Here is a 17,110-nt window from a genome sequence, read left to right on the forward strand (position 1 = left end):
CTTTAAAAAATATCAAGAGTGAAGATTATAGCCGATTACCCTTCTTCCAAAAGTAAAGGATTTGAGTGCCAACTCAGGGACTTTTGCAGACTCATTACTTCCTGTGAGTGAGTGAGTGAGTGATCGGACATGTTGCAGTCAACCTTCAAACAAAATGTTGTCATTTTTGTCAGGAAACAAAATTACAGTTAAGGAAACCAAATATTCCAGTTTTCTTCAAGCAGTTTCTGAAAGCAAGCCTTGAGCTTTGCAGCCTTCAACTACTTTTCATTGAGCAGGAGGTGACATTTATTAAAAATTAGAACAACTAAAATCAGGAACCAGTGAATCACTTACCCCGATTAAAGGAGCAGATGGACTTGCTGGCTTCATCTTAAAGTACAACTCCACGCATAAATAAGTGATGATCAAAATATGAAGAAGTTGGGGAGATCACAAAAGTTTCTCCTGCAGAATTCTCAAGCTTTAATAGCCAGAGTACAGGAGAAATCTACTGCGCTGTGAAATAACAACATTCAGATTTGACTCCATACAGTAACATTAACTGGTTTCAGCCAGGATAGCAACCGAAAAGTTACCATTGCTTGCACTGTTCTTTGACTGAACAAATGGTTCTGCCCTATTTTACACTTCAAAATACAGGTATTATGCGAATGCTGTGACGGAAAATATCAGCCCCTGGGAAGAAGGTTGTTCAAAGTACAACCAGCCGAGGTTACTGTCCATGCTAATTTTGAACAACTAAAAACGTACAAGTAGTTTTCCCCTCAAAGTCATTGAAACTGTACCTCATTAAGTGTCGTCATATTACAATGAGAAGGAAAAAAAAACACAAGAAAAACAATTCTCACAGTTGTAACATTAACCTCATAGTTTCGGGCTGTTTCTCTCCCATGTTGAGCTGAACAATATAGGTTGACAACATTGACCCTTTTACGCAATTTGGTGCGATAAAAAACAAATTGAAATGCCTGTGTGCAGCATAATCATCGGACTATTGGCACCCAGGAACAAAATAATCTCATTAAAACCAAGGGAAGCACATTCACATACACTAGGAAAATAGGCTGTTGCATCTCATTTCCAAGTTTACAAAAAATATTATCAGCACAAGGAATTCAATCAAGACCATTTACGTTTGCAAATTATGAACTAACATTTATAGGCTTGTCATGCAACAGTAAGCTAGGACAGATGAGCAAAATTTCAAATTAAACTACAGATATTGGAAGATCAAGATTATGCCTTAACATTTTTTAAATCCAGATGTCCATTGTTACTGTAAAGATGGGGAATGGAACGCCTTTCTTTAATGAGACATATCAGGAATGGTATTCTCTGGTGCGTGACTTACCAGCAACAGTATAACATGATTCCATTTCCCACGAGGCATCTCATGGCCCCCAACTCAGATGAACAAATTATTAAGATCATGCGGCATTTTGCATGTCTCATATTGAATTTCATTGTAAATTGTAATTTGCGGACTGCATGCATTTTTACAAGAGCTTGTTTGTGTGTGCAATCAATCAACTTATATGTAATAACAATCTTTTAATAACAAGAACTAATTCACTATGCAACAAATGAATGTACAACTAGGACCAGTTCTTCTTATTAACCTCATTTTAAAGTTTATAGCACATAGAAAACTACAGCAATGGGGTAGGCCCTTCAGCCCACCATGATGTCAATTTGAGCTAATCTCATCTGCCACTGATCCATTTACCACTATTCTTGACGATTCATGCATTTGTCCAAATGTCTCCCAAAAGATGGTGGAAGCAGTTGTTATCTTATCTGCTTCCACCAGCTCCCCTGGCAGCACATTCCAGACACCTATAACTGTGTAATAAACTTGCCTTACACATCTCCTTTAAATTTCTCCCCTCTCACTTTAAAACAATTCCCTCTCGTATATGGGAGTGATTTCTGGGGAAAATAAAAGACTGACTATCTACCCTATCTGTGCTTCTCACAATTTTAAATAACTCCATCGAGTCTCCCCCTCAGGTCTCCGATGCTCAAGAAAAAACAACCTCACCATATAGCTAATATCTTCTAATCCAGGCAGCATACTGGTGATCCTTTTCTGTACCCTCACCAAAGACTCCACATCCATCCTCAAATGGGGTGACCCAAACTGCACAAAGCACTCCAAGTGCAGCCTAACCAAAGTCTGAAGAAGACTGGCTCCAGCAATGGCTGCCTCGCCAACAGTCTGTCTGTCATTTCCTTCTTTGTGTTTTAATTGTATGTGTTAAATGCATGTTTTTAGTGTTTAGCTTGTTTTATGTGGGGTGGGGGTCGGGGCAAACTTTTTCTAATCTCTTGCCTGACAGAGAAGCGATTTTTTTTCCGTATCGTATCTTTATCTGCACTGCGGCCTAACATCAAGGAGTTGGCGGACTTTGCTGGAGACCAATTTTGAGTGATCCACCGCGGTCGCCTGCAGACTTTGCGAAGCCCGCGATCCCTTTGCCAGGGGTCAACCTCGGAGCTCCAACCGTGGGTGTTTGCGGACTTAACATCACGGGCCCGGTCTCTGGTCAGAGAACGACTTCGGGAACTCCAGCCACGGGAGTTTTGACCACCCTGATGCGGGGGCTTCAACTGCCGGCTGCGGGAGCTACGATCACCCTGACGGATGGTTCGACTGCCTCAACCGCGGGAGAATAAAGAGGAAGAAGTTTGGACTTTTTTGCCTTCCATCACAGTGAGAAATGTGCGGAATCCGTTGCGGTGGATGTTTATGTTAACATTTATGTAAGTGTGTGAGTTGTTGCTTTTTTTTTGTATGGCTGTATGGTAATTTGCATATCACTGTACCTTAATTGATACATGTGACAATAAAAGACCTTTGACCCAAAATGCCACATATCTGTTTTCTCCATGGATGCTGACTGACCCAGAGTTAGTCACCATTTTGAATGAATGAATGAATGAATGAATAAGTTTATTGGCTAAGTGTGTGCATATACAAGGAATGTGTCTTGGTGCTCCGCTCACAAATGGCAACACAAACATACAGTTAACAGTTAAGAATAAAGCATAAACACATTTTGTGCCTAACTTTAGTAGTATTTTCTGTTTAATGCACATCTAAGGGTTTTTACAGTTTGTTTCTTATCAGTTTACTCTCATCTATGATTGTGCCTTTCTTCATCACGTTCCTGGTGCCAAATTCTAAATTGCTCCAAGTCCTCAGACCCACTTCGGTTTCTGACAACTTTAAAAATCAACTTCCTTTAATTTCACTCTAATTTTTCCAGTCAGCCAGAACCACTTTTCCTGTTGGGATTTTTAAGTCTTCAAGAAATGTTAGTTTCCCAACTAACCTATCATCCATTCCTTCTCTCTAGAGATGCTGCCTGTCCCGCTGAGTTACTCCAGCATTTTGTGTCTACCTTCGATTTAAACCAGCATCTGCAGTTCTTACCTAGACATGGAGGTCATGTTGCTCTGCAACAATGCTGAGAGGGATTGTTTGTGCCTCTCATCTCAAACATCATCAATTGCCTCAAATGGCATTTATATGTCATGTGATAAGAGTAGAATTAGACCATTCAGCCCATCATGTCTACTCCACCATTTAATCATGGCTGATCTACCGCTCCCTTCTAACCCCATTCTCCTACCTTCTCCCCATAACCTGACACCTGTACTAATCAGGAATCAATCACAGCCTTAAAAATATCCACTGACTTGGCCTCCACAGCCTTCTGTGGCAAAGAATTTCACAGATTCACCACCCCCTGACTAAAGAAATTTCTCCTCAACTCCATCCTAAAAGAACGTCCTTTAATTCTGAAGCTATGACCTCTAGTCCTAGACTCTCCAACTAGTGGGAACATCCTCTCCACATCCATTCCATCCAAGCCTTTCACTATTCTGTGTGTTTCAATGAGGTCCCCCCTCATTCTTCTAAACTCCAGCGAGTGCAGGCCCAGTGCGGACAAAACGCACATCCGAGTCATTCCTACTCATTCCTGGTATCATTCTTGTAAACCTCCTCTGGACCCTCTCCAGAGCCAGCATGTCCTTCCTCAGATATGGTGCCCAAAGTTGCTCACAATATATATCAACTATAGCAATGTGGCTTGGGATGGACAGAAAGGTTGTGACCATTGTGAAAGATACATCCTCTGGATGCTGGATGCAGGGGTTAGGAGACTGGTGCGTGGAGGGACTGGGCTCTGTGGGGCGAGTCCTGGCCGGGCTCCTCCTGCGTCTCACCAGGTTCAAGGCCTGTGCGCTGCACCTCTTTCTCCTTCTCCGAGCATTTCATTCTTGCCTGATGACATAAGGCCTAACCATAGCTTATTGGGTTTCTTACTCACGAAAGACACAGACTGGGGTGCCAACCCATCCTGTCCCGGGTGCCGTCAACTGTCTCTCCAGTAGTTACCAATCTATTCTTGGTTGTCACCCAGTCTATTCCTAGGTGCCACTGGCTGAGCCAGACTTCAATGTGAAAGATACATCCTCAAAAATATCCCCATCAAATATTAAATGCAAGTGTAAATAACTTTTGCATTCAGATATCAGTGGCAATAATCAGTATCTTGCAGCACCAATCACATTTCTAGTAAAAGTTACAACTTTCACTGTAAAATGAAAATAATTTGTTTTGGCACTTTAAACCCAAAGGATTAAATGTGAATGAAATGGCACAGAAAGACAACTTTAAAATCGTTCTATTTTTCTCTCCAAAGAAAGCATGCCAGGAATTCAAATTTAAATTTATATTTTAGGGCAAAATAAAATAACAGGTTTAATATTTACAGTAAAAAAAAAAGCCTGACTTGGGATGTCTGATGGATGTTTTTACATTAACGTGAAAAAACAATTCCAAAAAGTAAAAGTGAATTCTTTTGAACATCATGTCTTTTCACTCACATCCAAATAACATAAATTAAACAGATGATTGGAATAAAGATTTCAATTTGATGTATTTTGAGAATTAATGAATGTTTTTTAGTAGTAATGGTTGTTAAAATATTGTTAAAATTACAACGATCCAATTCACATGACAAACGTTGGTTTGAATAGTACTCGCCAGCCTTGAATTAGGAGTAATAAACAAAGAATGATTAAAGTCCAATGCCAACGAGATAAGGCAGAGGCAAAAAAGATTTGATATTGCGTTACTTTATTTTAATAAAGGGATATAATGTTACAAAAGGGAAAATGTTTATGGTGTATAAAAGGAGTTGGAAATTAAGAGTGAAGGAACCAAAAAGGAATAACCAAATGTATTTAATGCAACAAGCGTATTCATAGACAGAAAGTAAATGAAACAGAAAAGGAGCACATTCAGGGCTATAGTACACATTAGACCATAACCAAAATGCAGGCTAAAACAAATAATGAATTTAGCCTACAACACAAACAGGCATCAAATTTAGAATAGGAACACCAATATAAAACATGTGGTGATTAATTTTGCTATTCACTTCATCCTAGCTATTCAATAAATAGTATTGTTAAAGTACTTCATGATAGATATTAATTAAACTCGACAATAAAAATATTCGTAATCTAAATAATTTTGTAGCACTAATAATTATTGACACTAATCAACTTCTCTGGTACTAAAAAACAACTGCAATTCAACTATTAATTACCGGAGACATGAAGACAATTTTAATGATTTGTACAGACATATTATTATTTTTCTCTTAAAATATCTTTCATGCCTTCTATGAATTCATCCACTGAGTTACACTTCTGATGTTTAAATTCCAATTCTTCAATCCAAATTTGTTTTTAAGATACCCATTGGTTGCTCTGCTGACCAATGACCTTGGTACCAATTATTTTACTGCACTATCTTCTGCTCTCATTCTAGCAACTTTGTTGATTATCAGTTGAAGGATGATTAATGGTTGCTGGTGAAAGTCTAGCTATTCTTAAAAATCAAAAATTAAAATTCAAAAGGTTTGAACAAAAATCAAATCCATAAAATGATATGCGATGGGTGAAACACATAAGGTCACTCTATATGCCAGCATAACTTGAAAAGAAATGTCTGGAGAAAAGGAATAGTCCTTTGCAGTTCTGCAAAGACTTAAGATATGGGAGGCTCTGAATGCAACTACAAATTTTAATGCATCCCAAACATCCTTCAAAACTATTGTAATCCTCAACAGGCATAAACAGCATGATAAACAAAATGAATTATAAGCACAAATTCAGCTTAAAGCCAATGACACAGTAATTACAAGCCAAACATAACTAGAAGATAAATAAGTGATTTATTCACAAAATGCTGGAGTAACTCAGCAGGTCAGGCAGCATCTCGGGAGAGAATGGGTGACGTTTCGGGTCAAGACCCTTCTTCAGACTGAAGTTCAGATAAGTGAGTTTGGGAGAGAAGTGACACTTTTTCAAAAACAAGTTCAGTGCCTATTCAATGGGCAGAATAAGATGAAGATCTTACTGGTAGTAATATGGTGGGACAGTAGAGACAAGTACAGGAGAAAGTGTGTGTCGCATATGTAAAATAATGGGATATTGTCATTTATAGTAAAATATACTGAAAATAGTAAATGTCACAATAAAACAAATTTCTAAACAATGCCATTGAAAGTAACAAGGTAGTAAGCAAATTTAGAAATGTAGTTAATTTAACAAATCAGAATGAATTAATAATCTGATAATTTACTACAGCTCTTTGAACACTTACTAACAAATGATAAAAGAATAATGAAATAATACAACATGCATCATCAAAAGAGAAGAGAGTCTGAAATGGAATGGCCTAAATTAAGATTAAAAATTAAAAAGCTCCTTATTCGTTCAAAGGATTGGAGAAATCTGGAAACCAACCCCAACATCCTGTACGGTAATAGATCAATTGAAATTTAGGAAAAATCTATGGAGTACGAATAAGATATCAAAGGCAGATAAGTAATAGGTCTTCATCTCCATTTAGATCATCCAAAAGAATATTAGAAGATGCTCGAGGAACAAATGGCCTTTCCATTTGCAATTTCCTGAAGCCTTTCAACAAGTTCAATCGAAGTAGTTAATAAAGTTCTATCTCAAACTTCACCCCTCCCAATATTATTCACAAGGCACTAACTCACACTGCAATTGTGCAATTCTATAGGCATTGGCAGCCATTCCAAGAAACGGAAAATTATGTATTTGAACACAAGAGATTACAGATGTTGTTATCCAGAACAAAACCAAAATATTGGAAGAGCTGCATTGAGTACTGATGCTGGATCTCCATCGGAAACATTGACTTACACCTTTTGTCTCCACAGATGCTATTTGATCCAGAGAGTTCTTCCTGCAATCTGTTCTATGCTAGCACACAAGTTGATCTGAGAGGTGTTTGCCAAATAACCCTATAGGTCTCAAGGCAAGAATTACAACAATGTCCTTGTATAAGTGGGGGGGGGGGGAAGACAATGGGGACCTGGCGTGGGGGGACCACCGTGAGGGATGGTGGGAGACCAAAGGGGGACCCGGTGTGGGGGGACATTCTAGTTTTAGAATCCTCTGCCCTGGGGATAAGCCTGTGTTTGTTTGTTTGTTCGTTCCGGTTAAGGCACTGTGCACACCGCAGCCAGCCAACAGTCGCTTGTCTTTTTCTTTTTAGTCTCACTTTTAATTTTAATTTCAAGTTTTCGTGTACCTTGTGTTTTGTGACTGTTGGCAGACCAATTTTCCTCCGGGGATGAATAAAGTTTTATCATATCATATGGGGGATTTCAATATGCAGGTAGACTGGGAAAATCATGTTGGTTCTGGGCCCCAAGAAAGAGAGTTTGTAGACTGCCTCTGAGATGGATTCTTAGAGCAGCTTGTGCTGGAGCCTACCAGAGAAAGGGCAATTTTGGATTTAGTGTTGTCCAATGAACCAGATTTGATAAGAGAACTCGAGGTAAAGGAGCCACTTGGAGGTAGTGACCATAATATGATTAGTTTTAATCTGCAATTTGAGAGGGAGAAGGTTAAATCGGAAGTGTCAGTGTTGCAGTTGAACAAAGGGGACTACGAAGGCATGAGAGAGGAGTTGGCCAAGGTTGACTGGAAAGGGATCCTAGCAGGAATGACAGTGGAACAGCAATGGCAGGAATTTCTGGGCGTAATCCAGAAGATGCAGGATCATTTCATTCCAAAGCGGAAGAAAGATTCTAAGGGGATTAGGAGGCAACAGTGGCTGACAAGGGAAGTTTGGGATGGAATAAAACTAAAAGAAAAGATGTATAACACAGCAAAGAGTAGCAGGAAGCTAAGAGTTCCATTCTTTTCAAAAGAACAATCTAGTTTAGAGATACAGCGTGGAAACAGGCCCTTCGGCCCACCGAGGTCACGCAGACCAGTGATCCCCGTACACTAGCACTATCCCAAGCACCAAAGAAATTTACAATTATCATCGAGGTTTTACATAGAGAGGGCAAACAAGTTTATATTTCCAATGTAAACATTAAATAATCTAGGAAAATGAATACCGATATGCAAGCTCATTATCCTTGTTAAACAGAAATAAACAGAGCATTTTACAGGGCTGTTCGAGGGAATGACACAAATACAACTGGCTACCTGTAATACCACAAACAATATACAAGTATAAGAAAATAACTGCAGATGCTGGTACAAATCGATTTATTCACAAAATGCTGGAGTAACTCAGCAGGTCAGGCAGCATCTCGGGAGAGAAGGAATGGGTGACGTTTCGGGTCGAGACCCTTCTTCAGACTGATAATCAGTTTAGTCATAAACAAGACTTCATCTTCACCATTTTTACACATGCTGATAGATTACAACTGTAGACTAATTATACCAAGTAAAACAAGGTTTTTTAAAAAAAATTGGGGGATAAGGTGTCATTAGCAGGGCCAATATTTATTGCCCATCTCCTAACATACTGAAGACAATGGTGGCAACTCTCTTTCTGCCACAGTTGAAGGTACTTCCACAATACTGCAAGGAGATGCAGGATTTATATCTAGGGACAAAGAAGGAATGCCAAAAGATTTCCGAAGATTATTGCTCCACTTTCCCCTCAAACTTGCTTAAAGTAAAACAATGTTGTTAGTTGTTCTGTACTGTACTATCTTTTCCAAGTTTTAACATTTGTGGGTTTACTTCTGATACTACTGGAGGGCATTTAACCCATCGAGTCCACATCAGCTTTGAGGACAATCCCACCAATCCCATTTCCCCTTCCTTATCTCCCTTCTAACTCTACAACATATTCTCTCCCATCTGCTTATCAATGTCTTTGGTTCTTTTGTTACGCATCTACACAAAGGTAATTTACAGTAACCAAAAATCTCAGGGATATGGAACAAAACCAGAACCAGTGGCAGCAACGCATTGGTCACATGCAAACTCCATATTGATGCACTGAATTGAGCGATAAGGTACGAGCAAGAAAAGACGTCCCACCAAGGCAACAAAATATTAGTACCTCTCCAACTCTGTATAAAATTGCCCAGCTAAGTCCAATCTCGAAAGCATGGGATAACTCCAATCTAATTCATCAACCACCGTGTGATGGGGTGGATGGCATTTACAGTGCCACTGAAGCAAGACATGAATAACCTTCTCACCAATGCCCAATTTGCATTTGATCAGAACCCCAGACAGTAAACAGCCTTGGAGAATATAAATGACAACGTAGGCCAAATAATTAGATTCAATGGTAGTGCAACTGATCTGGTGCCAAGACACGAACAGAGCATTTGAGGGAACATGGTAATCTCAGCAGTCCGTGACCAAAGGGAGGACCCAGATGGAGGTCACATGTGCCTTCTGTGTAGTTCTACCTTACAGCGGTTGTGGATTTCATGAATTTTTGGAATAAGAGGCGAGAAATTAGGGTGCATTTTGTAGATGGCATTCATAACAGTGGAGGGAATGAATACGAACGGTAATGAAAGAAGGATCCATGAAGCTGCCCGTTTGTCTTGGATGGTGGCATCCAAGCTTGCAGTGCAATTGAACATACACTCATCCAGTAGACAGCATTTCACCACTCTTGAACTGTAGTGTTGGAAAAGTTTTAGAGTGTTAGGAGGACAATCTCTTGACACTGGATACCCGACCCTCAAGTTGATCTTGTCGCAGCTGCATTTATCTGGCTGGTTTATTCAAATTAATGGACAACATTAACCTTGGGGACCGATGGGGAATTCAGCAGTTGGGTGGTCACTGAATTTATCAAAGGCAACTATTGGAGATGGCCATTACCGGGTATTTGTGTGGCATAATCATTATTTGTCAATATCAGCTCATATCTCGATGCTGTCTGCATTCAGACATGGGCCGTTCCATTTCCTAAGGGATGTGAATGGAAGCAAACAATTCACAACCACAGGCCAACATTGCATTTCTGACCTTGTAATGCAAGGTCAGTCACTGGTAGAAGCAGCTGAAGTTGGGTTTAGGACACTGCCCAGAGGAATTCCTGTAGTAATATCCTCAGGTTAGGATGATTAATCTCTAATAACCACAATCACCCTCTTTAGTGTTAACTATAACTCCAACTATGGGACCACATTTCCACCTTGCCTGCTGACTTCTGTTTTACCGCAAAGAGTCAAATGCGACCTTGATGTCCAGGTCTATCATTTGCACCTTGTCATGAATTTAGGTCCTTGATCCATATTTGCACCGACTGATTGGCCCAGGTAAAGCTCAACCTGGGTATTTATGTCGTTATTCACAAATGCCACTTGATAGCTGTGTCAATAACAGCTTCCACCACTTGGTGATGAATGCAAATCAATTGGGAAGCAATTAGCTGGCTTGAATTTGTCTCAATTTTATGGACAGGGCATAACTATGAAAATGGCACAATTGTTAGGTTGACATTACTGTTGTATCTGTCCTGGAGCAGCTTTTCTACAGAATTGACTCATTTTGAACCACAGATCTTCATTTCCATAGAGAAGACACTATCTTGACCAGTGGTTTGGGGCACTTACATTTAGTTTAATGGTACAGTATGGAAATAAGCAGTTACAGGAAGAACATGCAAACTACAAAGCCAGCACTTGGGGGTCAGGATCAAACCAGGGTTTCTGGCACTCTGAGGCACCAGTTAGCAAGGACAAATTAAATACTGTCCATTTAACTTTGTGTCGAACATGATTGACAAATTGCACTGAAGGGCTAGAATCAACAAAATTATCAGTAAAGGAACCATGTGATAATTATTAAAATAATTTGCAGCAAAATCTCACGTAATATTTGGGATGCTTAGAATATTAAAATAACTTTTTTTTCTCAGTCATAACCTTTGGGCTACGTGGTTAGTGGCTGTTGTATATTACATAAATTACAACTCTTACGCAGTTGCAAATGTTTTTCTTCCTTCACTGTCAAATAACACCCCTCAATGCACAAGTATTTAATCTTATTACCAACTCGCCTTAACCCACAAACTTTACCCCCTAGACTTATTGTGATAGTATGAGACCACACCTGGAGTTTTGTGTGCAGTTTTGGTCTCCTAATTTGAGGAAGGACATTCTTGCTACTGAGGAAGTGCAGCATAGGTTCACCAGGTTAATTCCAGGATGGCGGGACTGACATATGATGAAAGTACAGTCGACTGGGCTTATATTCACTAGAATTTAGAAGGATGAGAGGGGATCTTATAGAAACGTATAAAATTCTTAAGGGATTAGACAAGCTAAATGCAGGAAAAATGTTCCCAATGTTGGGAGAGTCCAGAACCAGGGGTCAAAATTTAAGAATAAGTGGTAGGCCATTTAGGACTGAGATGATGAAAAACTTTTTCACTCAGAGTTGTGAATCTGTGGAATTCTCTGCCACAGAAGGCAATGGAGGCCAATTCAATTGATATATTTAAGAGAGAGTTAGATATAGCTCTTGGGGGTAACACAATTAAGGGATATGATGAGAAAGCAGGAATGGGGTACTGATTTTGGATGAGCAGCCAATTGAATGGCTCGAAGGGAAAAATGGCCTTGTCCTGCACCTATTTTCTATGTTTCTAAGAAAACAAGATCAACTTTCAGCATAATTTAGGTTTCGTTGCACCAGATCCAACAGACACCCTCACTCCAGCATTGTGTATCAGTCCCTCGTGTTTTTATTCACAACTCCAGCATCTAGAATGCCAGCTCTCCCCCTTCCTCTACCAACGTAAAAATACAGCAAAAGACAAATCTGCTGGATGAACTCACGGGTTGAGCAGCATCTTTGGGGAGAGCGGAATGAAGTAAATGTCAATATTTCAGGTGGAAACCTTGAATGATAACAAGAGTGAAGAGGGAAGATACCCAGTATAAAGTGGAAAATGGCAAGTCAAGAGCAAAAGTCTTGGATACAGGGACAACAATTTAGCTTGGTTTCTTGTGAATGAAACTGCTGCAAAGCTGAAAATAAACAGTTCATATCATTTTCTGGGTCAAGCAAACTATTCCAACCATTTACATTAAATATTGATGGAAGCAACAGGATTACTGCAAGAATATCAATCAGACTCCCAGAGTAAGTTGCAGTTTATGGATTCATGCTTTTAAGCTTCCCTCCCGTGTTTATATTGTTTAGTATTTAGCTATTATTGAACAAAAAAGATTTTTAAAAAAGACTGCTGAAGAAACTCAGCAAGTCAGGCAGCAACTGTGGATGGAAATAAACGGACAATGTTTCAGTCAGGACCGAAGATAGACGCAAAATGCTGGAGTAACTCAACGGGGCAGGCAGCATCTCTGGAGAGAAAGAATGGGTGATGTTTCAGGTTGAGACCCTAAAGACTGTCACAAAAAGGGGCTCGACCTGAAATGTCACCTATTCCTTTCCTCAAGCTGCCTGACCCATTGAGGTACTCAAGCATTCTGTGTCCATCTTTGGTGTTAACCAGCACCTGCAGTTCCTTCCTACACATGGGTTGAAATGTGTAAGGAGGAACTGCAGATGCTGGTTTAAAAACGAAGATAGACAGCCACAAGAAAGGTCTTGACCTGAAACGTCACCTATTCCTTTTCTCCAGATCCACAGAGTTACTCCAGCTTTTTTTTGAGTCTATCTTGGGTTGAAATGTCTGAAATGTTGCCCTGAAATGTTGTCCGTCCACAGATGCAGTCCGACCCACTGAGTTTTCCAGCACGTTGTTGCCTGGCTGTGATTCCGGCTTCTGCAATGTCTTGTGTGGAAGCCCTGAATGAACTTTTACACTAAAGGGGAAAAAAGGGATCAACTGCAAAAGACAAACGACATGACAGGAAGATAGACGCATAAAGCTGGAGTAACTCAGTCAACAGGCAGTCATCATCTCTGCCTAGAGAGAAGGAATGGGTAACGATTCTGGACACGTGGAGGGTTAAACTAATGTTTATCTTGGTTCAATTAATGGTTGTCTCTGCCTGTGCTGGAGTCCTGGCCGCCTGCTTGTCTACCAGGCATCTCACCGCCGCGCCGTGGTCCCGCGGGAGGCGGCGGCTGAGTGAGTGAGGGCAGGTCGGCCGGGGGAGTCAGGCAAGCCCGAGGATCGGCCGCGGCCTGTTCTCCGCGGGGCTGGTGGAGGACAACCCTCCTCCTCCTCCTCCCCTCACACACCGCCCACCGCGTCCCCTAACGTGGAAAACCGATAACACAGGCAGATGGAGCCGCCGCAGCCGCGATAGGACAAAATAACCGACCTACCCGCCAGCAAACAGATGTATCAAGGGCTCCCTCTGATTCATGGTGAATCATTATTGTCCCGAGCCAGCGGGGACGCCGCCTTATCTCCGGCTCTGCCGCCCGGGGCCGCCACCGTCTTCTCCCGGCACGGGTCGCCGCTTCGTGCCGCCGCCGCCGCCGCCGCCTTCTCTACTCTGCTCGGGTCGACAACAACGGTGGTGCCGCCGCCGCCTCCGGCGGGCCCTGGTCGGTGATCGAACGGCCGCCGCCGCCGCCTCCTCCTCCTCTCGGTCAGGGTCGCTGCTCGTGCTACTCGTGGCTCGGGACGCTGCTCGCGCTGGTAGCCGCCGCCGCCGCCTACTTGTGGCCCGGGACGCCGCTCGTGCTGGTAGCGGTGCTGCTCGTGCTGCTCGTGCCGCCGCCGCCGCCGTCTACTTGTGGCCCGGGACGCTGCTCGTGCCGCCGCCGCCGCCGCCCAGTGACCGGGATAAGAGCACAGCTAGCTACACTGAATGGCGGGCACTCACTCCCCTCCGATCAATTATTGTTAACCTTCCCGCACAAGAGGATGACTGTCCTTTGCTTTTAACATTATTCTCCCCCGCCCCGCCCCTACCACCGGCAACCACCCCCACCTCTCCCCTTTCGCCCAATCGCGCTGGATGCATTCACTCTGCTCGAACGCAGTCACGCTGCTCTTTCTCGGCGCGGCGCAGTGCAATGTTGAAGTTTCACAATTGCTCATGCCTGCAACGCGTGGGGGAGACTACAACACAATATCGCGAGGAATGTAACGGCAGAAACACAACACTGCCGATTTTTCCAAAAGGTCAGGTTGATCGCTTTATTTACCCTCCAGTACTCGAGGGATTCCAATCTGTAAGGTCAGGATTTGTGTAGGTGCACGGGAAGGAATTAGACCATTCAACAGCTCGAGTCTGTTGAAAATGCCTGAAATGTATTTAAAATCTATTTAACAGACTTACATCATGAAGCTAAATAAACTTGTCCAGTACCACGATGAGGATTTAAATCGGACTGAGAAAGAACCAATGACAAATACAGACTATGAGTAAAATACCCTTTTGCTGTATATATGTATATGCTAGATGACCCACTGGGTCCAAACCTCTCATGCATTTCCCACTCCAAAAGCAAGATCCCAGGGTATATCCGAGTCTGTGGCGGCTGGGGAGTCTCCCCGGGACCAGGGACGGGCGAGGGGAGAGAGGAAAGGGGAGAGGGAGCCACTCACCCCGGCCCCGGGCGGCCAACGGGGCGGCCAGCAGCAGGAGAGAGGACACAACGCGCTGCCCCATGTTTGTCCTGCCGACGGCCATCTTGTTTGAGCTTCTCTCTCTGCCGCCGCACTGCACCATGGGGGGAAGGTCAGGCGAGGGGCACGCCAGTCCGAGGCGATGGCCAGTCCTCCCGGTGCTGCTGCGCGGGGTGGGGGGAGGCGCATTTATTAGTTTATAAGCTTAATTACCTAAAAAATAACAAAAGTTTCCATTGCACACCGCGGCCAATGGTGATTAAGGTGGGCCTAAAATTGTTGCTCTATCGTGTACCATTTTGACTGTATTTAGGGAACAAACATACAAACACATATACATACATACAAGATGATTTTTTAAAGTTGAAAAAGTGAATAACTTTTAAAATATAACACAAGTTTGAACAAAACTTGCTACTGCACACCACAGGCCAATGGTGAGTAAGGTGGGCCTAAAACTGTTGTGCTGACGTTGGCTGTATTTCGGGAACAAATATACAAATATATACATACATACAAGATGAGAGTTTTAGTAATGTATAGAAGATAGATAGAGCTATATATATATATATATATATATTCAAAAAAGCTAATGACAAATGCAAACAATGAGAAAAATATCCCTTTGCTGCATGTCTCCAAGGACAATTCAAAGACGTACAGGTTTGTAGGTGTAGGATAGTATTAATGTGCGGGGATCTCTGGTCGGCACAGGCCGAAGGGCCTGTTTCCGCTCTGTATCTCTGAGCTTAAAGATGTTTGCCCTGCTCCAAATACCTTTCCTGCTTTAACACAAGGTCCATGCCAATTGTTGATTGCAGGAATTTCACACTGACCCTCTGGATAAAGCTATTCCAACTCTCAAATGAGGATAAGGCCAGGGAGGATTTCCACCCTGACCTTGAAAACAAACTCTGGACATCCTTCTCATGACTTCAACATAAGTGTGGGAAAGGTACAACCCGCCCCCCCCCCCCCCCCCCCCCCTCCATGATTGGCAAGTGGTGGGTGGAACATGCCTCATCATAGATGCCTTGTTTTGTCAAAAATACTAACAATATGTCTTGTGGTACCTTCCCCATTCTGGTATCAGCACATATTGGGTTATATCAATGTCTGAGGGACAGGTTATAAAGATGCTCTGATCACATGTGCCATGACCTGTAAAGACTGCTGGACTGGTCTCAATCAAATCTACTGTATTATCTCTATAACCCTAATCCTAATCCCTATCAGTCTGTATCCAAGACTAGAAAGGCCGTCAATGCCCACTAGAAGAGATAGTTCTAAGACCTCCACCACCATGAATCTGTTCTTAACATAAGCACACTTCACTCCTTCTACAACCAAACTATTCACACTACAACAAACTATTCAGACCAACCTGGCCAACATAATTCAAAAAGACCATAGGGTCAGACAGCTGCAAAGAAATCCAATATTTATCACTTGAATAGTTGCTGGCGTGAAGAACGAACAAGTATTTTTACTGCATTTTATATTTAGACATTGAAAGAAGGATAAAAGGGGACAAAACATTAGCCTTATATTTGAGTGTGGTGACTTAGGTAAAGAGAAATGTGGACCTATTAAAGATAAATAATAGACGTCAATATTCAGAAGAATCATTTACATTTATTATTATTTTCTAATCATTGTGAAGAAAGGAGACAAGACACCAGCAGTAAAAATGGGCCAAAAAATAAGTAAAAGGAAGATCAAACCCGCGTGTCTTTGTGGGATGTGGGAGGAAACCAGAGCACCCGGAGGAAGCCCATGCAGTTACAGGGAGAACATGCAGTACCCAAGGTCAGGATTGAACGCAGCTCTTCCAGCCACTGTGGCGCCCATAATAATAATAATAATAATAATAATATTCATTTATTGTCATTGCAACGAGTACAACGAAATTAAAAAATAGCCAATCCTGACGGTGCGTACAAACATATATGCAATAAATGCAAAAACAAATAAATACATAAATACAATTATATTAAGTACAAGATTTTTTAACGGTGTTGCCTAGTGCAAAGGTAGTGTTCAGTTCTCGTATGGCCCTGGGGTAAAAACTGTTCTTAAGTCTGTTTGTTCGGGATTTGATCGACCTGAAACGTCGACCAGAGGGCAGATGAACAAACAGACGGTGGCCGGGGTGGGATGGATCTTTTATTATTTTGCCTGCTCTACTGAGGCAGCGTAGGCTGAACAGGTGCTCCA

At 41.9% G+C, this 17,110-nt stretch overlaps 1 protein-coding gene across 2 annotated transcripts in view; it reads right to left on the reverse strand.

Moving 5' to 3' along the window:
* LOC144599658 (solute carrier family 25 member 36-like) overlaps nt 1-14,213 on the reverse strand; it is a 56,452-nt gene extending 42,239 nt beyond the window's left edge. For both annotated transcript variants that reach the window (XM_078410824.1, XM_078410823.1), the window contains exon 1: nt 13,639-14,213. In XM_078410824.1, coding sequence (XP_078266950.1) covers nt 13,639-13,679 — 41 coding nt within the window. In that variant the 5' untranslated portion in view covers nt 13,680-14,213. The remainder of the gene's footprint in view (nt 1-13,638) is intronic.
* Between the last annotated feature and the right edge of the window lie 2,897 nt (nt 14,214-17,110).

Source organism: Rhinoraja longicauda, chromosome 13 (genome assembly GCF_053455715.1).
Source record: "Rhinoraja longicauda isolate Sanriku21f chromosome 13, sRhiLon1.1, whole genome shotgun sequence".
NCBI lineage: Eukaryota > Metazoa > Chordata > Chondrichthyes > Rajiformes > Arhynchobatidae > Rhinoraja > Rhinoraja longicauda.